This window comes from Prionailurus viverrinus, chromosome A1 (genome assembly GCF_022837055.1).
Source record: "Prionailurus viverrinus isolate Anna chromosome A1, UM_Priviv_1.0, whole genome shotgun sequence".
Lineage (NCBI taxonomy): Eukaryota > Metazoa > Chordata > Mammalia > Carnivora > Felidae > Prionailurus > Prionailurus viverrinus.
In genome coordinates, this window is record NC_062561.1 from 178,001,999 (window position 1) to 178,023,996 (window position 21,998).

The 21,998-nt window shown below is 50.1% G+C and overlaps 1 protein-coding gene across 1 annotated transcript in view; it reads left to right on the forward strand.

The window, feature by feature from the left end:
• Window positions 1-21,998, forward strand: part of SH3PXD2B (SH3 and PX domains 2B) — a 104,225-nt gene that overhangs the window by 25,031 nt on the left and 57,196 nt on the right. Inside the window, exons 2-3 of the mRNA XM_047867487.1 lie at window positions 9,730-9,810; window positions 21,301-21,376. Of these exons, the coding sequence (XP_047723443.1) occupies window positions 9,730-9,810; window positions 21,301-21,376 (157 nt within the window). The remainder of the gene's footprint in view (window positions 1-9,729; window positions 9,811-21,300; window positions 21,377-21,998) is intronic.

A 21,998-nucleotide genomic window follows, 5' to 3' on the forward strand; every position in this document is an offset into this window, starting at 1 on the left:
CTCTTCTCGCCAAAAGGGGAATTAACTGGAAGGCCCAGGCCCCTGTCGTGCGTCATAGAAGCCATGGGTGGGCAGGCGGGCCCTGGAAGCAGGAAGTGAAGCACTGGCGGGAGCCAAGCAGGGCTCCCGCTCTCTCTCCTTTCTGTGCCTTTCCTTCATTTGTCCCTTTCTGCACACTGAGTGCCCTCATAAAGTGTGGAGGTGCTCAGGCTGCAGCCAACCCCCTGGCTGGAGCTGACATGTGGTCTGATTCTAGATACCTGAGAGAGAGAAGCTGATTGGCCCGCCCTGGATCAGTTGTGGCCAGTTGTGGCCATGAGACCGGCAGGACAGGTGGTGCTTCTCACGTGGGGGGTCCAAGAAGGACTCTCAGCATCTACCAGAGGGCTTTTTTTTTCTGTCTTCTGAGAGCAGTCTAAGTTGAGAAAAGTAGCTTCTAGAAGCCTCAGAACAGAGTAGTCCTCAAAATACAGGGGTCCCTGTGGCCAAGGCCACACCCAACACCATCCATGAGCAGATGGGGTTCTTCATCCTTTGTGAGGTACCTCCTGGCAAGGTTAGACTGACCTAGGACTCCTGGGACAGTCTTCACCCCTTGGTAGAGGAGGAAAGGCCAGAGTGGGTAAAGCCTGGCACCAGGCAGGCTCACAGGTATGTGGTGACCCTGCATTTGGGCCAGACACAGAACTCCCTTCCGCTGAGGCTGAGGCTCAGGGTGGGGGTAGGAGGTGGCGGGGGCCTTCCCCGCAGACATTCACGGGGAGGGGACAGGGCCCTGACTCATCTGACAGCTAGAAAATGTGTGCCCTGGCTCAGGTGAGCTAGGCCTGTGTTCCCAGGCCACGCAGGGGCCAGTCCTTCTGACCCTCATGGGGCCTGGAGAAGACAGAAGAAGAGGCAGGGCCCTGGAGGGGGTGGAGAGATGGGGGCTGGTGGGCGGGTTGTGGGAGGCACATCTGTAGAGGCAGTGAGCAGAGACCAGGTCTCCCTCAGCTTTGTGTCCCTGGGTTTAGCTCACCTTGCTGAGGGCAATGGTGCCTTCTCTACACCGACCATTTACCACGTGCAGGCACCATGCTAGGCGCTCTGTGTGCACGTTCTCGTGTCATCATCACCCCAACTCTGAGGTTGCAACTATTGTGATCCTCATTTCTTCCAGAGAGGAAGCTGAGTCACAGAGAGTTCAAACCACTTTCCCAAGACCACGCAGCTAGTTGAGTAGTTGAAAGCAGAGGTGAATCAGGGCCATCTTAACTCCTGAATCCCACAGCCTCCTGGTGGGCTCTCAAAAACAGAAGAACCAGCATGCATCTTCCTGTAGGCCCACAGTCCAGCTGCAGTCCAGCTGCCGGGGTGGAGGCCTGATTCCCTGGTGCAGCAAGGCCATCGGGGTTAGAGGCAACCTGGATCAGAGTCCTCATTTTGAACTGCAGAGCTCGTGACCTCAGGCAGGTCACTGCACCTGTGTGCCTCCGTTGGTGGCTAGGAAAATGTGAGACGTGTTATCCTAGCCTGCGGGCTCTGGGGAATTTGGGAGACACCACGGCCCAGCCATGTGCCCAACTCTACCCCAAGCACCCTGGTCATGGTATACCCTGCCCCCACAGCCCTCCCCTCCACCAGTCCATCTCTGTACTGACTTAGAGGAAGTGAAGAAACCCAGCACTTCTGGGCCTGGTGGGAACCCGGGCCTGGGGAGTCTGGGCTTTGTGAATTACGCAGGCCTGACTGCTGAGGTTGAATAAGAAGAGGGTTCCATGGTGGCTAATTCCAGTTTAAGGCCTCCTGTGAGGGAGCAGGAGGAAACCCTTGGGGGCCCTCAGACACCAGTGTGGTCTCTGCTTCCTCATTCCTAGAGGGAAGGAGTCCCGGCTGCTGGGGGAGACTCTCTGCTCCAGGCAGACGGGTCGGTGGGAGGGGTTGTGAAGCAGGGCACGGAGCACAGAGGATAGGCGAGCCTGAGGGACCATCTAAGAGACACGGCTAGACCAGGCTCCCTTCCCACAGACCTCAGGCCTGCCTCGGGCAGGCGTTGCCACCTGTGAGAGCTTGACCACCTGGCATCTCCGTTTCTTTCTCATTTTTTCATGAAGCATAGATTTTCCACTGTGCTCAGAGCTGGGCATACAGCACCCGGGGAACAAGACAGGCATTGTCTATTCTGTCAAGAAACTTAGAACCTAGAGGGAAAGCAGACACCTAGCAATTGCAGTAAAGCTTAACTGACATGAAGAAACAGTGATGGGGAAACAGGTACCAAAGGAGACATGTAGCAGGGAGACCCAACCCAGTATTGGTGGGGAAGGAGCAGTCCGAGAGGGCTTTCCGGAAGAAGTAGCATTTGAACGATGCCCTGTTAGCAGACTTCTAGAATAGCCCACATTCTGAATTTGTCTGACTGTTTCCTCATGGTGTCATTTAGCTTGTTCCCCATCCTCTTTTGTTTTCTGTAAATTGGAAGTTAGGTCAAGAGGCTTGAGATTCAGGTTCAACATTTGGGCGACAGTACTTGACAGAAGATTTTCTTGATTCCACATTGCATCACCTCGGGGGCCACGTGGTGCCTGCTTGCCTCTATTGGTAATGCTGGGTTTGGTCACCTGCTCCAGTTTGACTGCCAGATCTCCATTGAAACGGTACATTTGTCCCCTTGCTGGGAGAGTAATCCGTGGGGTGATCCTTTCACCGTCTGACTACCCTGATCAACAGCCTTTCACCCGGTGGTTCCGTTTCCATCCAGAGTGGCTGTGCCATCTTGCTTTCCCACCAATGTGTGAGAGTTCTGGTGACCACACACTTTTGTCAGCATTTGTTTTCAGTAATTTTTTGTTTGTTCTTGTCAGCAATTTTTATTCTAGCCATTCTGGTAGATACGTGGTGAAATCTCATCATGGTTTCGGCGTGCCTTTCTCTGATGGTTAATGATGTCAGGCATCTTCTCATGTATGTCTTTGCATCCGTATATTCTCTGTGGTGAAGGGTCTGTTTAAATCTTTTGTCCATCTTGTGATCACGTTGGTTGTTTCCTTACTGTTGAGTTTTGAGAGTTTAAAAAAAAAAAAAAAAAACATGCTCTGGATACAAATCCTTTCTTGGATATGCAGCACATGTTTTGAAGGCTGTACCAGGGAGAACATTTCAGTGTCGTTTCCAGAGGAACATGACATGGACTATATAAATCTGCTTTTGTTAAAAATTATTTTTTTTAGGGGCACCTGGGTGGCTCAGTCGGTCAAGTGTCTGACTTCGGCTCAGGTCGCAATCTCACGGCTCGTGGGTTCGAGCCCTGCATCGGGCTCTGTGCTGACAGCTCAGACCTAGAGGCTGTTTCAGATTCTGTGTCTCCCTCTCTCTCTGTCCCTGCCCCGCTCACACTCTGTCTCTCTCTCTCTCTCTCTCTCTCTCAAGGGTAAATAAACATTAAAAAAACTTTTTTAATTATTTTTTTAATTGTGATAAAATATATATGACATAACATTTTACCATTTCAACCGTTTTTTTTGTTTTTTTTTTTATTTTTTTTAATTTTTCTTTTTTTAACGTTTATTTATTTTTGGGACAGAGAGCATGAACGGGGCGGGGCAGAGAGAGAGGGAGACACAGAATGGGAAGCAGGCTCCAGGCTCTGAGCCCTCAGCCCAGAGCCCGACGCGGGGCTCGAACTCACGGACCGCGAGATCGTGACCTGAGCTGAAGTCGGACGCTTAACCGACTGAGCCACCCAGGCGCCCCTCAACCGTTTTTAAGTGTCCCGTTCAGTGGCATTAGGTGCATTCGCTTTGTTGTGCAACTGCTACCACCATCCGTCTCCAGACCTTTTATTTTTTCATTAACACTTATATTTTCATTTAACACCATTGAACACTAACTCCCCATTTCCCCACCCCATCCCCTGGCGACCCCCACTCTACTTTCTGTTTCTATGAATTTGACTCCTGTAGGGACCTCCTATAAGTGGAATCGTACAGTATTCGTTTTTTTGTGGCTGGCTGATTTCACTTAGCTTAATGTCTTCAGGGATCATTCATGTTATTAGCATGTGTCAGCATGCCCTCCCTTTTTAAGGCTGAGTGATATTCCACTGTATGTATACAACACATTTTGTTCCTCATTTGGCTGTTGTGAATAACGCTGCCATGAAGAAGTCGGCTTTTAATTCCTTCAACGGCAGGCCATGGAGCGTTAACTGGATTTGGGATATAATCTAAAAGTCGTTGGGGCGCCTGGGTGGCTCAGTCGGTTAAGCGTCTGACTTCGGCTCAGGTCATGATCTCGCAGTCCGTGAGTTTGAGCCCCGCATCGGGCTCTGTGCTGACCTCTCGGAGCCTGGAGCCTGTTTCAGATTCTGTGTCTCCCTCTCTCTCTGACCCTCCCCCGTTCATGCTCTGTCTCTCTCTGTCTCAAAAATGAATAAACGTTAAAAAAAATTTTAAAGTCGAGGTCAGATATGTTAGGATTGCTTTGGTTGCAAGTAATACAAACTAAAACTGGCTTACACAAGAAAGGGAAGGTTTTGGCTTGTGTCCATGAAATGACCGGGACTCTGGATCCAGGGGTTCAAATGATGTCACAGGACTCAGGCCCTCTCTGTCCCTCTTGGCTGCTTGCTTCTGTGTGGCAGGTGCTTCCCACATGGTTCTCCCAGCTAGCTGTCACAGTAAGGAAGAGGGGCTCTTCCCTGATCGCGCCATCAAAAGTCCCAGAATTGAGTCTCATTGGCCTGGCTTGGGTCATGTGCCCATCCCTGAAGCATTGTTGAGGCCAGGGGTAGACAGTAGTCTGGGACACCCACCCATTCCCTGTCACAAAGACCCGGTGGTGGCAGAGGAGTGATCTCCCAAGGGAAATCAGGTGGTGTTACCAAGAGGAGTAGCGGAGAACCAGGGAAGCAGTAATGTGTCAGACAGCTGCTATGCAGGAAAGACTAAGTTTGCACATGTCCTGTGTGCCAGGCATCGGGCAAAGCCCCATGTACCTTAGTGATTACAGTGAATCCTCAAGGGAAAGTAGAGAGAAGGACACTGCGGCCAGAGAGGTTGGTGCGTGTGAGTCTCACCCAGCAACAGGGCTGGCATTAGAATCCAGTGAGTATGCCCTTTCACCCACCCCAAACCCCGGGCAAGACCAAAACCCTGCACTGGGGCAATGCTCGTTAAAAATTAGATGTGTGCCTAAAAATGCAGACATTAAATTGTGTTCACAGGTTGGTTCCACTAAGCCAATTAGGCCTGCTGCAGAGTCCTTGTACCATATGTACAGAAATTTAAAAACTATAAACAAGAGATCGAAAATGAATTGTGTAAGCAGAATTTTTTTTCCATTTATGGGAATGTTTTTCTTACTGGTTTTCAGAAAACAATGAAACTTTGATGGTCAACCTTTTTCTCCCCCCCCCCCTTTTTTTTTTTAGTTCACTCAACGAGCTTTATTTTGATACTCGCTGTATTTTTTTTTTTTAACATTTATTCATTTTCGAGAGACAGAGTGTGATTGGGGCAGAGACAGAGAGAAAGGGAGACCCAGAATCTGAAGCGGGCTCCAGGCTCTGAGCTGACAACACAGAGCCCGACGCGGTGCTCGAACTCACGGACCGTGAGATCATGGCCTGAGCTGAAGTCGGATGCTTAACTGACTGAGCCACCCAGGCGCCCCTTTTCCCTTGTTTTTTAATCCCCATTAGTATTATTCTTGACACATGGTCATCCAGACTTTGCTTAAGCATCCCCCAGTGACAAGACTTTTGGTATGGTATTCTCTGGGCCTCAATTTACCCATCTGGATGTTGGGCCATTGGATTGGCTGTGTCCCTCTCAGTGACAGAAACGCCTCCTTAGTGATGTCCCTGCTCCTTGTCAAACCATTTTTCACACAGCAGCCAGAAGGATACATAGGAAAACTTTTTTTGAAACATACGTTCAGTCATGTCACACACACACACACACACCCCACCCTTTGAAACTCCTTAACAGAATAGAAGCCCATCTCCTCCCTGTGACCTGCAAGCCCCTCGTAATGCTGCTGGTGCTTGCCTCCCAGCCCCAGCCTCCTTCCTCCCCCGGCTCTGCTTGCCATGACGGCCTTCCTGCACCTCAGACATGTCCTGAACCATCCGGCATCCGCATGTTTGTTCATCCTTTTCTTTCTGCCTGGAATACTCTTCTCTCAGTTCTTCTCCCTGCCAGCTCCTTGTCCCTCAGGTCTCCGTTCAAAGCCTGCTTGCCCCAGTGGGCCTTCCCTTCCGGGGACACTCATCCACCCCAGCCTCCCCCGTTGTACAATCATACCAGACTTTGGGTCCTTCCTAAGCACTGACTGGAACTTATAATTCATACGTACTTGCTTGTCTGCTGGTCTGTTGCCCATCTTTCCATTTCCCAAGGGCAAGGTCTAGGTCGCTCTTGCTCTTCATTACGTCCCAGCACCCAGAGAGTGCCTAGCACACAAGAGGTACTTAATAAATGTCATAGAGTGAATGAATGAATGAATGAATGAATGACAAATGGGAGCCATTCAGAATCTCTGTGCCGGAGTCTTGATGAACAGAATGGATGTCTTTTTCATAAAACTGACTACTATCTGGGTGGCTTTGGAGACAGTTCTTTTTTGTCAGAAAATCACCCTTCCTAGGTGACTCCTAAAGGATGTCTTGACCTGTTCTTTGGCTCCATGAGGTTCCCAGGACCAGGGAGCACCAACAAGGGTGGGGGGTGGGCCCAGATGCCCAAATCTCTGATGTTGAAATAGCCTGTTTTTATGAACAGGGTGGGACAGGCCCTGGGGAATCAGAGTGCGGGGTACTAAAGTTTCTTGAACTTTTCCTTTCTGCCAGGCAAAGAGCTCAGAGCTTTGCCTCTTATAATCGTCGTAACAATGTGTGTGATGGGCTTACTGACCCCATTTTACAGTTAAGGAGGCTGTGGCCCCAAGGTTAGGAAATTGTGTGAGTCTAGAGCCCAGGTTTCTTCCTCTCCATCATGCTTCTTTGAAATAAATTCCATGTTGGATTTGGAGAGGTCATTCGTGGTGGACTTAGCTTGGCACTCAAGGGCACTTCCCCACCTTGTCCTGAATTACCTTTCCATTATTCATTTTTTCTATGGGGTCTTCTGTGAGACGCTGGTGTTCACACTGGTCCCTGGCTCCAGCCCCCCATGGTTTCTCCACCCTGTTCCATTTGGAATGGAAGTTTCCTTGTAAAGTTTCCACATCGTTCAAAGTGCACCATGATGACTCCAGGCTTCAGAGAGCTCTCTCCTACCTCCCATCCTGCCTCGGTCAGGACTAGATTACCTATGTCAAAAACCCAACTTAAACTGGCTTCAGAAATAATTCGAGAGGTCAGGTTTGGCCCAAGGTTTCTCGGCTCAGTAAACTTGACAGACCAGGAGTAGATTGAGCTTCAAGCAGAACCGGATCTAATGGTTCGACTGTGTTCCCAGGAACCTGCTGATGTTGGCATCCTTGCAGGCAGTAGTGAGATGGCCCGCAGCAGCTCCAGATCTACTGCCTAGCAGCCTAGCAACTTCAAAGAAAAGACAGCTTGTCTTTTTTAAGGGTTGGAGCAAAAGAGCCGACTCTTGCTGGCTCTGATTGGCCCAGCACAGGTCACGTGCTCATTTCTCAACCAATCACCATGGATCATGAATGGCACCCACCTCTGTATCTAAGGCACTGTGCTGTGGTGGGAAAGGAGGTTCCCAGGAGAAAAGTCAAAAAAGCTTTGGTGGGAAGAAAAGGGAATCAGTACTGGGCAAAAAATAACAGGCGTGCACTGCCCACAGGTTATTTTCATTTACGTATGTGTTGTCCCTCCAGCCACTCCTCAGCTCACGACCTCCATCACCGTCGAGCCCATCGTGTTTATACAGCATTTCCGCCTTTCCAAAGAGCTTTCACATACATCCTTTTTAATTGTCCAGGTGGTGTGCGGGGCCACGAGGTACCGCCTCTGACCAGCTGCCACCTCAGTTTGCCCAAATTTGTCATCATATATTATTTTCTGCATGTGCCGTGACTTGTGACAATGATTGGAAACATGGCCCTGTGGTTGCCCCCCCCCATCGTCGATCACGTGAGATCCTTACACTGTCACCCTGAACAGATGCTGTCAGACCAATTCACCAATGAAGAAACACACCTGGAGGGAGAAAATGACTTGGCCCCAGGCCCCTAACTGGTGGCAGTGGCGTGAGGCTTAGCTTATGAGAAATACCAGAGCGCTTAGAGCCATAGGTCTCTGCGACTTCTGACAAAAGGCAAAGTGTTAAGAATGACTGGAAAAATAGCCAGCCCGGTGGCTCTCTGGATTGAGTGGAAAGCAAGAAGTCCCTGCAGTGCTGAAAATAACACTATCTCCCGAGATGAGCAGGGTGTTAATGTTTTCCATTCTTGATTTCACTTAATCCTTTGTATAATTCTCAGAGGTGGGAGTTATACCCATACTGTTGAGGAGGAAGCTGAGGCCCAGAGAAAGCAACTAACTTCTCCAAAGCCACACAGCAGGTCAGCAGCAGAACTTAGATTCAAACCCAGGTCTTTCTGACAGCCCTGTGCTTTACTCCAGAGTCCTGGAGATGGAAGAGCTCCCCGCCCCCACCCCCAACTCTTTCCTTTCATTTAAATCCAAGTTAGTTAACATGTCGTGTAATAATGACTGCAGGAATAGAATGTAGTGATTCATCACTCACATATCACACCCAGTGCTCGTCCCAACAAGTGTCCTCCTTAATACCCCTCGTCCCTTTAGCCCATCTTCCCACCCAACACCCTGTCAGCAGTCCTGAGTTTGTTCTCTGTATTTAAGAGCCTCTTATGGTTTGTCTCCCTCCCTGTTTTTATATTATTTAATTTTTTAAATATTTATTTATTTTTGAGAGACAGAGATAGAGCATGAGCAGGGGAGGGGCAGAGAGAGTGGGAGACACAGAATCTGAAGCAGGCTCCAGGCTCCGAGCTGTCAGCACAGAGCCTGACACGGGGCTGGAACCCACAGACCGTGAGATCATGACCTGAGCCAAAGTCAGACCCTCCACCAACTGAGCCACCCAGGCGCCCCTGTTTTTATATTATTTTTCCTTCCCTTCCCTTATGTTCATCTGTTTTGTGTCTTAAATTCCACATGAGTGAAATCATATGGTATTTGTCTTTTTCTGACTGATTTCACTTAGCATAATACCCTCTAGTTCCATCCATGTAGTTGCAAATGGCAAGATTTCATTCTCTTCAATTGCCGAGTAATACTCCATTGTATATATATACCACATCTTCTTCATCCATTCATCCGCCGATGGACATTTGGGCTCTTTCCGTACTTTGTATTGTCAATAGCATTGCTATAAACATTGAAGTGCATGTGCCCCTTTGAATCAGCACTCCTGTATCCTTTGGATAAATGCCTAGTAGTGCAATTGCTGGGTCATAGGGTAGTTCCATTTTTAATTTTTTGAGGAACCTCCATACTGTTTTCCAGAGTGGCTGCACCAGTTTGCCTTCCCACCAGCAGTGCAAAAGGCTTCCTCTTTCTCCGCATCCTGGTCAACATCTCTTGTTGCCTGAGTTGTTCATTTTAGCCATTCTGACAAGGGTGAGGTGGTATCTCATTGTGGTTTTGATTTGTATTTTCCCTGATGAGGAGTGACACTGAGCATCTTTTCACGTGTCTGTTCGCTGTCTGGATGTTGGAAGAGATCCCTTGGTGTTAATGCCTGTCTCCTCTGTCCCTCTCTATAGGTCTATATCATCCGGGTCACGTGGTCCAGTGGCTCCACAGAGGCCATTTACCGGCGCTACAGCAAGTTCTTTGACCTCCAGGTAAGGATTTGGAGTCTCCAATGGGCTGCAGGGTCGGGAAAGTTTAATTGGACTAACTTTCCATTTTGACTTCAGGGTCTAGCTGCTCACCCCACAGTGGACACAGAGTGTCCATTGTGCTCCCTTGAGCAGCACAGCTACAGAAGTCAGAATGATACAGAAATTAACATGGTCCCTATACAAGAATGACATGCAAATCTGTGGAGCGTACGTTTGAATATCCCAGGAGAAAAAAACCTTCCTGGCTTCAGGCACAGATTGATCCAGGGTTTTCATGGTACCACCTCACCCAGCTCCTTCCTCTCATCCTGCATTCCTACTTTCAGTGGTGTTGGCCTTATCCTCAGATCCCACGTGGTTACAAAACGCTCTGGGATTATACTCAGCAGGAAAGAGTGAAAGGTCACTTCCCAGAAGTCCCGGCAAACACAGTGTCCTGCACGCCATCCTATCTCTTGACCCCACATGTTCTTTTAGAAGCTTGGGTGATATTAACCACCGACATCTTGGCTGTGTGGACCTGATCCATTCCTAAAAATGTTGAATAAAGCATTTTCAGAACCTGTATTTCATTATTTTAAAGGAAGAGGAGATGATAATGTGCTTCTCGCAGGTTTCCCCAGTATCACTAAAACAATCTCAAACGCCTACATAACAAACTGCCAAGAGTCGTTGTGTAATGTCAGCCAACGGAGACTCCTGTTACCTAATTATTAAAATGCAGTGAACTCATTAGTGGTGTTCTGTGTTGACAAAATGAAACAAAATTAAACAGTACCATATGTAAATTATATTTTTCTTCTAGTCTACAGCAGACCTAGAAGTGCACAAAGAGACTATATGGTAAGGTTGCTGAGACTCTAGCTAAAACAGACTTGGCAGGAGCAGCATGGGGGCCAGGAAAGGGCTGAACCGTGGGGGAAAGGAAGGGAAGATGATGCCCAACACCTTGGAATGTGATGAGCTGGAGGCATTGTCCTGTCTGAGAAGGACCAAGATCCACACCTCTTTGCCAGGTGCAGGGGTGATTTAGGCAGATCTATTATAGCAGATCTTCAGTTCAGAGATTGAAGTTGCTAGACTGACTTTTCACGCACAGAGGGTCTGTGTAGGGACGACCACCTGTATTTTGCTTTCAGAGGCCTCTTGCCTGCCTGACACCTCCAAGAAGGATGAAGGATAAGGGGGGACAGAGAACGGCGACACTCAGGATTGCTGTCCCGGGGATTATGGGAATCCACAGAGCAAAGTGGCCACTGGGCAGCTTAGGCAGGAAGAGAAGAGTGGGGTAGATTTATGGGAGGAGGCAGGTGTGTCCCATGGAGCCCCAGAGCAGGAAATGAAGCTGGCCCCACAGGGCCCCAGAACCAGCACCTGATTGACCCTCAGAGGACCAGCAGCTCCCCAGCCATCTGTCATTGTGGCCACAGGGTCTCCCATCAAGTCATCCCATTAACTGCTAGCTTCTCTGGACCGGCTTCGTCCCCTAGCCCATTGGCCACATCCCCCAGACAGCACCTCAGTCCCTCACTTTTCCCTGTTGTCAACCCTCTGGAGTTTCTAGGTGCTGAGTCCAGTCTCCAGGAGAGAGAGAATCTGATTGTCCCAAGGGTCCTAAGTGTACCTCCAAGCCTGTCAGCTTGGCCAGAGAGGTTGGGGTGTTTGCTCCGGCATCATCTAGAAGAGGAGGTTGGATGAAGACGGGAGTGAGGAGAAGGGCATATGGAAATGTCCATGGCTGCTATTTTGCAGCCAGCAGGGCGGCATACCCATGGCTTTAGACCTTGACCTCTGGGGTTAGAGAGACTGGGTTCAAGTCTCAGCCTCGTGTTTCAGGTCTCAGCTTGGTGTCACCTCTGTATGCTTCTGAGACTCAGTCTCCCCATCTGCATGTTAAAGAATGAAAGAACTTTCCTCATGCATTCGTGGTGACGGTTAATCGAGCTGCGCCTTGCTCAATAAGCACATTAGCTGCCATTAGCTGTCCCTCAGTTCAGAAGGGACTTGCCCGAGGTGACATCATTTGGGAATGCCTGAGCCAGAGCGTGATCACGAGTGTCCCTGGCCCAAAGCCTGTACTCCCTCCACTCTCCTGTTCTGACTCAACTTTCTTGTTTCTACCAGAACTTAAAAGTGAGGTTTTCTTCCCCACTCAGCATAATTGGCAATAATTGGGGGTTTGGTATAGCATAAATAGCTGCCTCAGACTCCCCTCCCTGTTAGTCCAAAGGCAGTGCTTCAGCCAGCCTTAAAGAGGCCCAGATGGGTGGCTGGAGTGGGAAAGTCATAGAATTCCAGAGGGTCCTGCTGTCCTAGAAACAGCCACCCCCCAAAACCCAGAGGAGGAAGCTGGAAGAGGGCAGGGCGGGATCCCACCAGCCAAAGTCAGCTGTTCCCGAGGAGCAGGCAAGGAGGCCGGCCCATGTAGGGCCGTGACACCATAAAGTGAGGTATATTTCATGATCCCACCCTCCCCTTCCTCCTGTCTGGCGAGTAGCCTTGGCTTTGTCAAAAGTAACTTGGCACAAAAGAGTATGGAGAGGGCCAAGCTTTCGTGGAGAAACAGCTAGGCCAATGTGGCGTAATGGAAAAAGCAGAGGACTCGGTCAGGAGACTTGGGGCCCAGCCACCTGTGCTATGAGGCCTTGGGCACGCCTCTTAACCCCTTTGTGCCTGATTGTCCTCACCAGTAACAAGGTAATGACAAAAGAAACAGCTGGCATTTCTGGAGCACTGACTGCTAAGCATCTAGATATAATGACTCACTTAATCCTCATATTAAGTTTATTAAATTACATAGATGAAGAATTCTAGGCTCAGAGAGGTTAAGTCATTTGCACAAGGTCACACAGCTAGTGAACGTCCGAACTTAGATTTGAAACTGGGCGGGCAACACCAGATACCGCACTCTTTGCCACTGTGCCGTCTAGTGCCCCTGTCTCTAGTGGCTACTTCACAAAGTTTATATGGAGTTAAAAGTGATGATGTGTGTCCAGAAGAGGCAGATCCGTAGAGACAGAAAGCCGATTAGTGGTTGCCAGGAGCTGGAGGGAGGGGCAAAAGGAGAGAGGCTGTTATTGGGTATGGGGTATCTTTTGGGGGGTGATGGAAATGTTCTGGAATTAGATGATGGCCCTGGTTGCGCGGCCTTGTGAATGTACTAAACACCACTGAATGGTACACTTTAAAGGGGCGAATTTTATGGCACATGAAGTATCTCTCAATTGCTTTTTTAAAAAGAGTGATGATGTGTGCGAGCAGTCTCTGGGCTGTCAAGCCCTGAGCAAATGTCAGCTGTTGGGATTATTGATGGGCGTGGGTTGCTGCTAGGAACTGGCATGAAGATCAGAGGAGGCGACGATGCCAGTTTAATAGAGTGGTTAAGATCCTGGGCCTTGATCCAAATACTGCCACTTACTGGCTGTGAGATCTCATTTTAGTCAGAACTGTTTTAGTTGCAGATGACAGAAACCTAGTCAAAATGGATTATTCAAAAAGAGCATTGATCGGCCAAGTGTAACTGAGATGTCTAAGGGTACTAGGCTGCAGGTGTGGCTGGATCCAGGAGCAAAAATGTCCACCTGCCTTTCTCCACTTCTTAGCTTTCTTCATGCCCAAGCAGGGTGGTGTGTGATACAGTGGTGGCCTCAGCTCCAAGCTGTATCCAACAGGTCAGCTCAGTGGCTTCAGGAAAAAGAAGAATGCCCCCAACAATTTAAGCAAAAGTCTCATTGGTTCATCTTGGGTCGACGGCTGGGTCAGTCCGGGCCAGCCTGGGGACTGGAGGAGAATGAGTGTAGACTAATCGAGGAGTAGAAATAGTCCCCGGAAGAAATCAGACAGCTGCTTCCAGAAAGGGAGAAATAGCCTGTAGATGACAAAAACCAGTAAATGTTCCTTCTGGTCGGGGCGAGACATTCAGGCAGAGGAAATCCTCTCCAGAGAGGCTGCCTGGAATAGAAAGAAGGAGCATGACTCAGGTTCCTTTGTGGGAAGAGAGACTCACAGTCACCAGCGAGAAGGTCCTGTTTACGACAATTCACCTTCCAATGTGATTTCCTAACCCTCTCACGCTTAGAGGAGCCGGACCCTGATCGTCATGCCTGCCACTACTAGCTGACATCTGGCCACAAGTCTGGTTGACATGAGGGGGCAGGTAACAGAGCCCTGGGCTTGGAATGGGCAGACCCGGTGTCAGGTCCTAGTCCTCTGTCTTCCCAGCTGTGTGGCCTTGGGCAGGCCACTCAGCCTCTCTGAACCTCCCTTTCTGCCCTAGCCTAGGCCCACGTTGGAGAGTCCATCAGAGTGTGACAGAGGGAGCTGGCCTCTGAGCAAGATGCCCACAGTGTTGAGGGCAGTGCCCAGAGAAAATGCATTTTGGTTGAGTGGCACAGTAACAGTATCAGCAATCACGTACTGAAATGGGCCAGGTGCCCATTTTCTACGCCGCCTCGTTTAGTCCTGATTTGCAGGCCCAAAGTCGGTATTGTGCCCATGTCACAGATGAGGAAACTGAAGCTCAGAGAGGCGGAGTCATGTGCCCAGAAACAGCATGGCTAAGATTCAGGCTGCGGCACACTGAGTCTGAAACCTGGGCTCCTAACCACGGAGCCCCCCGGCCTCCCTGAGGCCCAGAATTGCCTTCACCCATGTCTCTGCAGAGTTAGCTTTGCCTCAGAGTTCTGCCTGTAGCTGGCCTTCAAAGACCCATTTGGCACTCCTTCTAGATGTGGGCGGGGCCTATCCTCAGGGCTACTCCGAGCAGACCACAAGCCCTTCACAAACGGGCCTCAGATGCATGAGGGGGTCCGCTTTACACTGCACCCTGCGACCTTTGCCCTCTGAGTTTTCCCACTGGTTCATTCTATCCCCTGGGCTGGGGTCATGGTCATCCCTGGAGCCAGGGCTTCCCTCACAGAAGGCACGGTTAAACACGTGCTGAGCCAGACCCCAGGTGTGCAGAGAGGGACCTCTGTCCCAGCCAGGGAGCCCAGGCAGAGCTTGCTTCCTGGAGGAACAAACATCTGAGCAGGGCCTTGACAAGGAGTAAAGAGTTGACCTGCCCGCAGGACGGGGGGAGGGCTTTCCGCAAAGAGGAAACTGCGTGTGCAAAGGTGTAAAGGCGTGAGGAAGCAGGACTTTTAGGGCGCCCTGCAGAATTACAATGGTGGGGGACACAGAGCCAGCTGGGTCACTCTGCCCAGCAGGGAGCTCACATGTGTCCCACGTGCAAGAACGCTCCATCTCTGAGGACCCAGAGAGGGCTGTTCCTAGGCACAGGGGCTCTCGCGGGATGCTGCGCCCTGGACGCCGCACATCTCAGAGCTGGAGGCAACCTGGAGGCAGCATGTCGATCCGCGCCTTTGTTTCTCGCCAGAGAAGGGAACTAAGATCCAGAGATGGGAGAGGCCGTCCCAAGTCACGCAGCAAAGTCATTTGTTTCCCACTGTGATTGAGACAGGACTGGGCTGTCCCCCTGCTGAGAGTCTAGCTGCCCCCCGTGCACTTCCGAGCTTTGGGGACTGTCTGCCCAGGAGCCCCCACGCTCCACCCCGGGGGCCAAAGGGAAGGAAGTGTTTTTCTGGTCTCTTCTGGGGGCAAGTACAGGGGTGGCAGAACCGAAGAGCTCTCACTCCCCAGGCGGGCCTTCCCCACCCGGGGGGGGCTTCCCAGTGAGATCCTAGCCCACAGCCGGCTGAGGAGCCCGCCACGCATATTTATCCAAATGCTCGGACACACTCCTTTGCACAGACGTTCTCTTCTGAGATCGCAGCGCACCTCCCACGTGTTGTACGCGCTTCATACACTCCTTCCCTTCCGTCTGAAGAGCTCTTGCCACGTCAGTCGTGTGTCGCTAAGAAGACAATACCGTCGTTGCCCTTTTCCACACAGTTAGCAAGTCTTTCTTTCTAAACTAGAAAGAAGCGAGACTGTATTGGTCAGTTGCCTCTGCATCCCAGCCCGGGTCCTGTTGCTCCACCTGGAACATTATCATATAACTTCCCCTCTCTTAGGCAATGGCTGGCCAAACCAGAGAGCCACTTTCTTTTACTCATTTGTTCGTTCATTCGTTCATCTGTTCCCTCTTTGCACAGTTGCTGGCACACACCAGTGGGGAGGTGGTGGGGCAGGCCAACGGGCAGGCAGACCAGTGAGGAGGTCAGACTGAGGCAGTGGACTGAGGGGCAGTCGGGAGAGAGAGATGGATCGGTGGGACGAGAGGCGGGCCCCACGTGGCATGTCCACCGGGACGCCGGAGCAGGCTAACCTTTAGGCCAGCTCCTCGAGGGGACAGAAGCCGCAAGGACAGCGAGCCGTGTCACACAGGTCCAGGTATGCTGTGTCCTGCTCTGAGGACCACGCGGCCTCTGTCCAGCCAGCGGCTGCACATGACGGTCCCCATGGGCCGCCCTGGCTCTTCCGGGTTGTGAAGCTTGGTGATACTGAGGGAGGAAAGCCCTCCAAGTCCAGTCTGCCACTAACACAAACCACGTGTGGCCCTCCATGCCAGCTTCCATGCTGTTTTCCTTGGACAGCACGTCTCCTTTCTCTCTACCACAAGCTGATGTCTTGAAAACTGCTGATGGAGGGTTCTCTCATCCCCTTCGGAGGCCTGCATTGTAGCCACTTGACGTGGCTCCCTCCCTCCCTCCCTCCCTACCCCTCAGACTGACTCACTTTCCTCCTTGGTTTCCAGTCCTCCTCACCCCGAGCACCACTTCCTTTTATTATCTGGGGGGAGGGGCATGGATTTTCTAGTTTCCAAGGAGAGCGGTCCACAGTGGGACTTAGCCTGGCATGTCTCTGGTCCTGCTGCTGCAGACAGCCTGGGTCTGGGGGTCCCCACAGAGTGTCTGGAACGTGGCCTGTGGGTGCCAAGGATGACGGTTCTCTGGATAGGAGCGGCTTGTGGCCTGTGAAACTGGACACACTAAGACCAGAAGCAAAACAGCTCCCAAGCCTCCGATCTTCTGTCCTTTCAAATAGCAGTCTTAGACTATAGTTGCCATTGACAGGGTGATAAAGAAAGCGAAATAAACCTGGGTACGGCTAAACGAGGAGGATGGATGTTCTAGTCCAGCCCTGCACTGTTCACTATGATGGCAGTAGTCATGTGAGGCTATTTAAATTAATAAGAATTAAATTAAATTAAAAGTTCAATTCTTTAGTCTCCAGAGCCTTGTTGCAAGTGCTCAATCTTGGAGCTCAACCTAGGGCTTAGTGGTGACCGTAAAAGGTCTATGCCGATAGAGAACATTTCCATGGTTGCAGAAAGTTCTCTTGGACAACCCAGCTCTGGCTTGTGGGGGGGCCTTGGATAGTCTGAGGAGTTTTGCTAAGTTTAAAACACAGCCTTGTGATGGAATGTTCTTCAGCTTTAAAAAGGAGGGAAATTCTGGGGCACCTGGATGGCTCAGTGGGTTAAGCGTCCAACTATGGCTCAGGTCATGATCTCACAGTTCGTGAGTTTAAGCCTCACGTTGGGCTCTCTGCTGTCAGCCCAGAGCCTGCTTCAGATCCTCTGTCCCCCTCTATCTCTGCCCCTCCCCTGCTCGTGCACTCGCACACGCATGTGCTCTGTCTCTCAAAAATAAACATTAAAAAAAAAAAAAAGGAAGGGACACCTGGGTGGCTGGGTCAGTTAAGCATCCGACTGGTTTAGGTCCTGATCTCACGGCTCATGAGTTCAAGCCCTGCATCGGGCTCTGGGCTGACAGCTTGGAGCCTGGAGCCTGCTTCAGATTCTGTCTCCCTCTCTCTCTGTCCCTCTGCCTCTCTCTCTCTCTCTCTCTCTCTCTCTCTCTCTCTGTTTCTCTAAGATATAAATAAACATTTAAAAAAAAAAAGGGAAGAAATTCTGACACCTGCTACAACACGGATGAACCTTGAGGACATTATGTTGAGTAAAATAAGCCAGACACAAAATACTGTGTGGTTTCATTATATGCAGTACCTAGAATAGGTAGATTCATACGGATAGAAAGTGGAATGGTGGTTGCCAGGGGCTAAGGGAGGAGAATAGGGAGCTGGTGTTAAATGGGGGATAGAGTTTTAGTTTGAGAGGATGGAGAAATTCTGGAAATGGATCATGGTAATGGTTGCACAGCAGTATGAATGTGCTTAATGCTGCTTAATTATATGTTTAAAATGGTCGAAATGGTTTATGTTAAGTGTATATAACACAGTTTTTAAAAACACACAGCCTCAGGGTTCCGGGGGTGGCTCAGTCAGTTGGGCGTCGAACTCTTGATTTCGACTCAGGTCGTGATCTCACGACTCAATGAGTTTGAGCCCCACATTGGACTCCACGCTGGTGGCACGGAGACTGCTTGGGGTTCTCTCTCTCCCTCTCCCTGCCTCTTCCCTGTTCATGCTGTCTTCTCTAAATAAGTAAATAAAACTTTAAAAAAATTAAAGAAAAAGAAAATCACAGCCTCACAAACTACTAATTATTCCCAAAGAACTTTCAGAATAATGTATTCCTTATGAACAGAGTGCAAGGAGGGAGGATCTGTTTGCGAGCACCTGTATGTCCTTAAAGGGCTCACATTCAGCATTCATGTACACAAGGACCCTGACAGGCAGGCTGTGGTCCTTGTTCCCCAGATGATGAATCAGGCTCCCTGGGTGAGGAGTCTGGCCGCTGACACACAGCTGGCATGAGGAAACATCAGGATTTAACCCCAGGGCTGTCTGGTCCCCAGGGGTAATAATAATCTGTGGTTACTCTTTGCAGCATTAAACCCAGGTCTGCTGCCTCAAATTAATAAAGAACACTTGGGGAGACACTTCAGCTCTTTGGGCCATGCTTGTCTGGGTAAAAAAAAAAAAAAAAAAAAAGCAAGTCAGGACAGAGAATGAGAGAATAGCTTCCTAAGCAGACTGTTGACCATAAGAAACACTGGGGGGAGGCCTCTTCAGCTGGCATGCACATTCGGACGGGCTCAGAAGGAAGCCTGAAGAATGGAGAACGGGCATGAGAGGGTGGATGGATTACTGGTGCAGACCCTTTTTTTCCCCCCTAAGTTCCCTGTAGTGGTGTTTCAGCAGTGTCTTAACAAATATAATTGAGAAGGACAAAAAAAGATGGTGTCGGGCAACAGCTATAATCGCTAAAAGACTGCAGCTGGGACTGATGGGTCACCCCGCTTTTCAAAAGAAAACACGTTCACCTGTGCCCAGAATGTTACACTTAACTACATCTCGGGCTGAGTTTTCACGTTGGCATGACATTCCAAAGCCACCTCTGAGGGTGATCTTAGGGAAAGAGAATGGGATTTACATTAAGATACTTGAACTGGCCGGACCGCCACTTAGCTGGGCGACCTAAGGCAGCCATCGCTCTCTGCTCCCCAGTTTCCCCCCTCTGTGACATGGGGAGCATACGTTTATGTCACAGAGTTATTGTAAAGGGCAGATAAAATCATGCATAGGAGAAGTCTTGTTAACTGTAAACTGCCAAGCAAATGTTAGTAGCGGTTACTGATTGTTACTTAATATTAGTGACATGAATAGTATTAAGTAGGGTACTTGGCAAACATGTAAAGCTGTCCTCCACAGTGTTCACTCAGTGAACATTGGTTGCTTTCGTCGGTTTTTATTGAGAGCCTACTTTGTGCTGGCTTCGAAAAACTCCTGGGTTTGAAGCAAGAAGCCTGCCTTTTCCAGAAGGCCTGCCGTGGCCTCACCAGTTGCTGAACTATGTGAACCAAGCATTTCCCCATCACCACACAGCACAGAGTAGGGCCGGGGCGGGGGGGGGGGGGGGGGGAACCACATATAAAACCATGGCCTCTGGGCAGCCCTTCAGGGTGCTGGCCAAGCTGAGGGGGACCCACCTCCCTGGGGCATCCCATAAGACAGCGCGGAGGAGGCGTGAAACCCCAGCCCGTTTCTCGAGCCTGAGGAGCAGTCCGTGTTAGTTGTTATCTTCGCTGCTTCGTAGAGGCGGGGTGTGCGACAGCGGAGAAGCCATGGACTTCCATCTCTGGCCCGTCCACTTGCTGGCTGCAGGCCTCTGGCAGGTTTCTCCACTCTCTGGGCTTCAGTTTCCTGGCTAATCTTGTCCACCTTGAAGGAGCATTCTGAAGATTTAGTGAGAGCCTGTGTCTAAAGAATCGAGTCTATGCCTGGCACGGACAACCTGCTTCTCTTGCTCTTCCGGCCTCTTCTCCCTCCCCCTGCGCAAGAGCCCTGCTTATTTCTCCAGGGCTAGTCAGAGCCTCTCTCCTTCTATTGGAGGGACATCTTGAAAGCCAGGGTGACTCTCTCCTGGAGGGGAAATGATGAGCAGGCTTCTCACATTCCAGCCATCGCTCTGGGACACCCCGGACTCCCTTTCCCTCTGCTTGAATCCTGGGCCCAGATACCAGTAGGATGTCATGGCCTCTCTATACAACAAGGGTCAGCTCTCCCTTGGGCTGCTTGTCCATCAGAGGTCGTTGGGGGCTCCGGACCCTCAGTGGCAGAGAAGCCAGGGTCTGGAGTGTGGCCGGTCACGTGGCAGAAGGAAGTGGGGGGTAGTGAATCACGCACCGCTTGTAACTCGTCCACCCCAAAGTGACGCGTGTCTTTTCTCCCTCACGTTTAACTGGCCATGTCCCAGCTCAAGTGCGGGGTGGGAAGTACAAATCTATCACGTGCGCATCTACCGTGAGAAGAACCAGCAATCTGACGACAGCCTTAGTCACTACCACGGCCCGGCCTTAATCCATAAAGTAAGGCTGCAAGTAGGTATCATTTTGGCCAATTAAAAGTTGAGGCCCAAGGTATGTCACTTCCCCAAGACCACAGCTGCAGGTCCTTGTGATTTTGTGTATCAAATCCGAAGCGTCGTCCCACTGGTAAAGGTTTTCAGTTCGGGTACTCTGCCCTTGTTCTTTCTCACCCCCACAGCAGCCTACGCCTCTCCCTGCAGGCACCGCCTACACCACCCTGTAACGATCCGTTTCCTTTGCAGTCTCTCTCTAGACTGTGCATCTTTCCATCTCTGTACCCCATGCGCCTAGCACAGATTCAGGCACAGATGTATCTGTTGAGCCAAGCTGGGGAGTCTTAGTGGGGCATGGGAGTGTAATGATTCACAGGCATAGACCTAACCAGACTGAGTCGTACTGGTTTGTTAGTTAACAAAACCTGCAGTTCTTAGGAAGCAGATTGGCCTGCTGTCAGTGGGATTCTGGTGGCTCTGGGGGTGTTGTTCACATTTCAGGTCCTGTGGCTAGAGAACCCCAAGAAAACTGAGAATGGTCTCTCCCAGCTCTGAGCCTTCACTAATATGGCGGCTGTGGACATAAAGAACTGTTTTCATGGAGAACCTAAGTCCAGTTGACATTGTCTTTCCCATGTGCACATGTCTGGGTTTCTGAAAAGCTGAACAAAGTGAGCCTTTATGTATCAAATCACATATTTCACATAATTCCCTTAAAATGTCAGAGATGCATGTATCATATTAAAGGCTTCCATTTTTGCTCTTTTCTCCCTGTTTAGATGCAGATGTTGGACAAATTTCCCATGGAAGGAGGACAGAAGGATCCCAAACAGCGGATCATTCCCTTTCTGCCAGGTAGGTGAGACACATGCTGTCAGAAGGGGCTTCTGGGGGTTCCAGGACCGCCCCCAGATCTCTCAGCTCAGTTTCCTTGGGGCATAATACTAATGACCAGAGTCCCAGTCATTTGTGGAAATTAGTGCCTAAGAATATGGGCTTTGGGGTTAGATGCCACACCATCTACTTAGGCAAGATACTTCACCTCCAGGATCCTCAGTTTTTTCTGTCTCTAAAATGGGAATAATTAGAGCTCATAAAGTTTTTGTAGTGAGTGGCATCTTTATTATGACTGCAATATTAATTTGCTATCGCTGTATAATGAATTAATGCCAGTTTAACAGCTTAAAAGCCGCACTCATTTATTATCTCACAGCTCAGTTGGTCAGAAGGCCAGGCAGTTCTGCTGGGTTTTCTGTTTAGGGTCTCATAAGGCTGAAGTCATCATCTTGGCCAAGGTGGCTCTTAGCTGGAGGATAGAGGAAGAATCCATTTCCAGCCTCATTCAGGTTGTTAGCAGAATTTACTTCCTTGTACCTATAGAGCTAAAGTACTGTTCCCGGTGTGCCTGGGTGGCTCAGTCAGTTGGGCGTCCAACTTCAGCTCAGGTCATGATCTTGCCATCTGTGAGTTCGAGCCA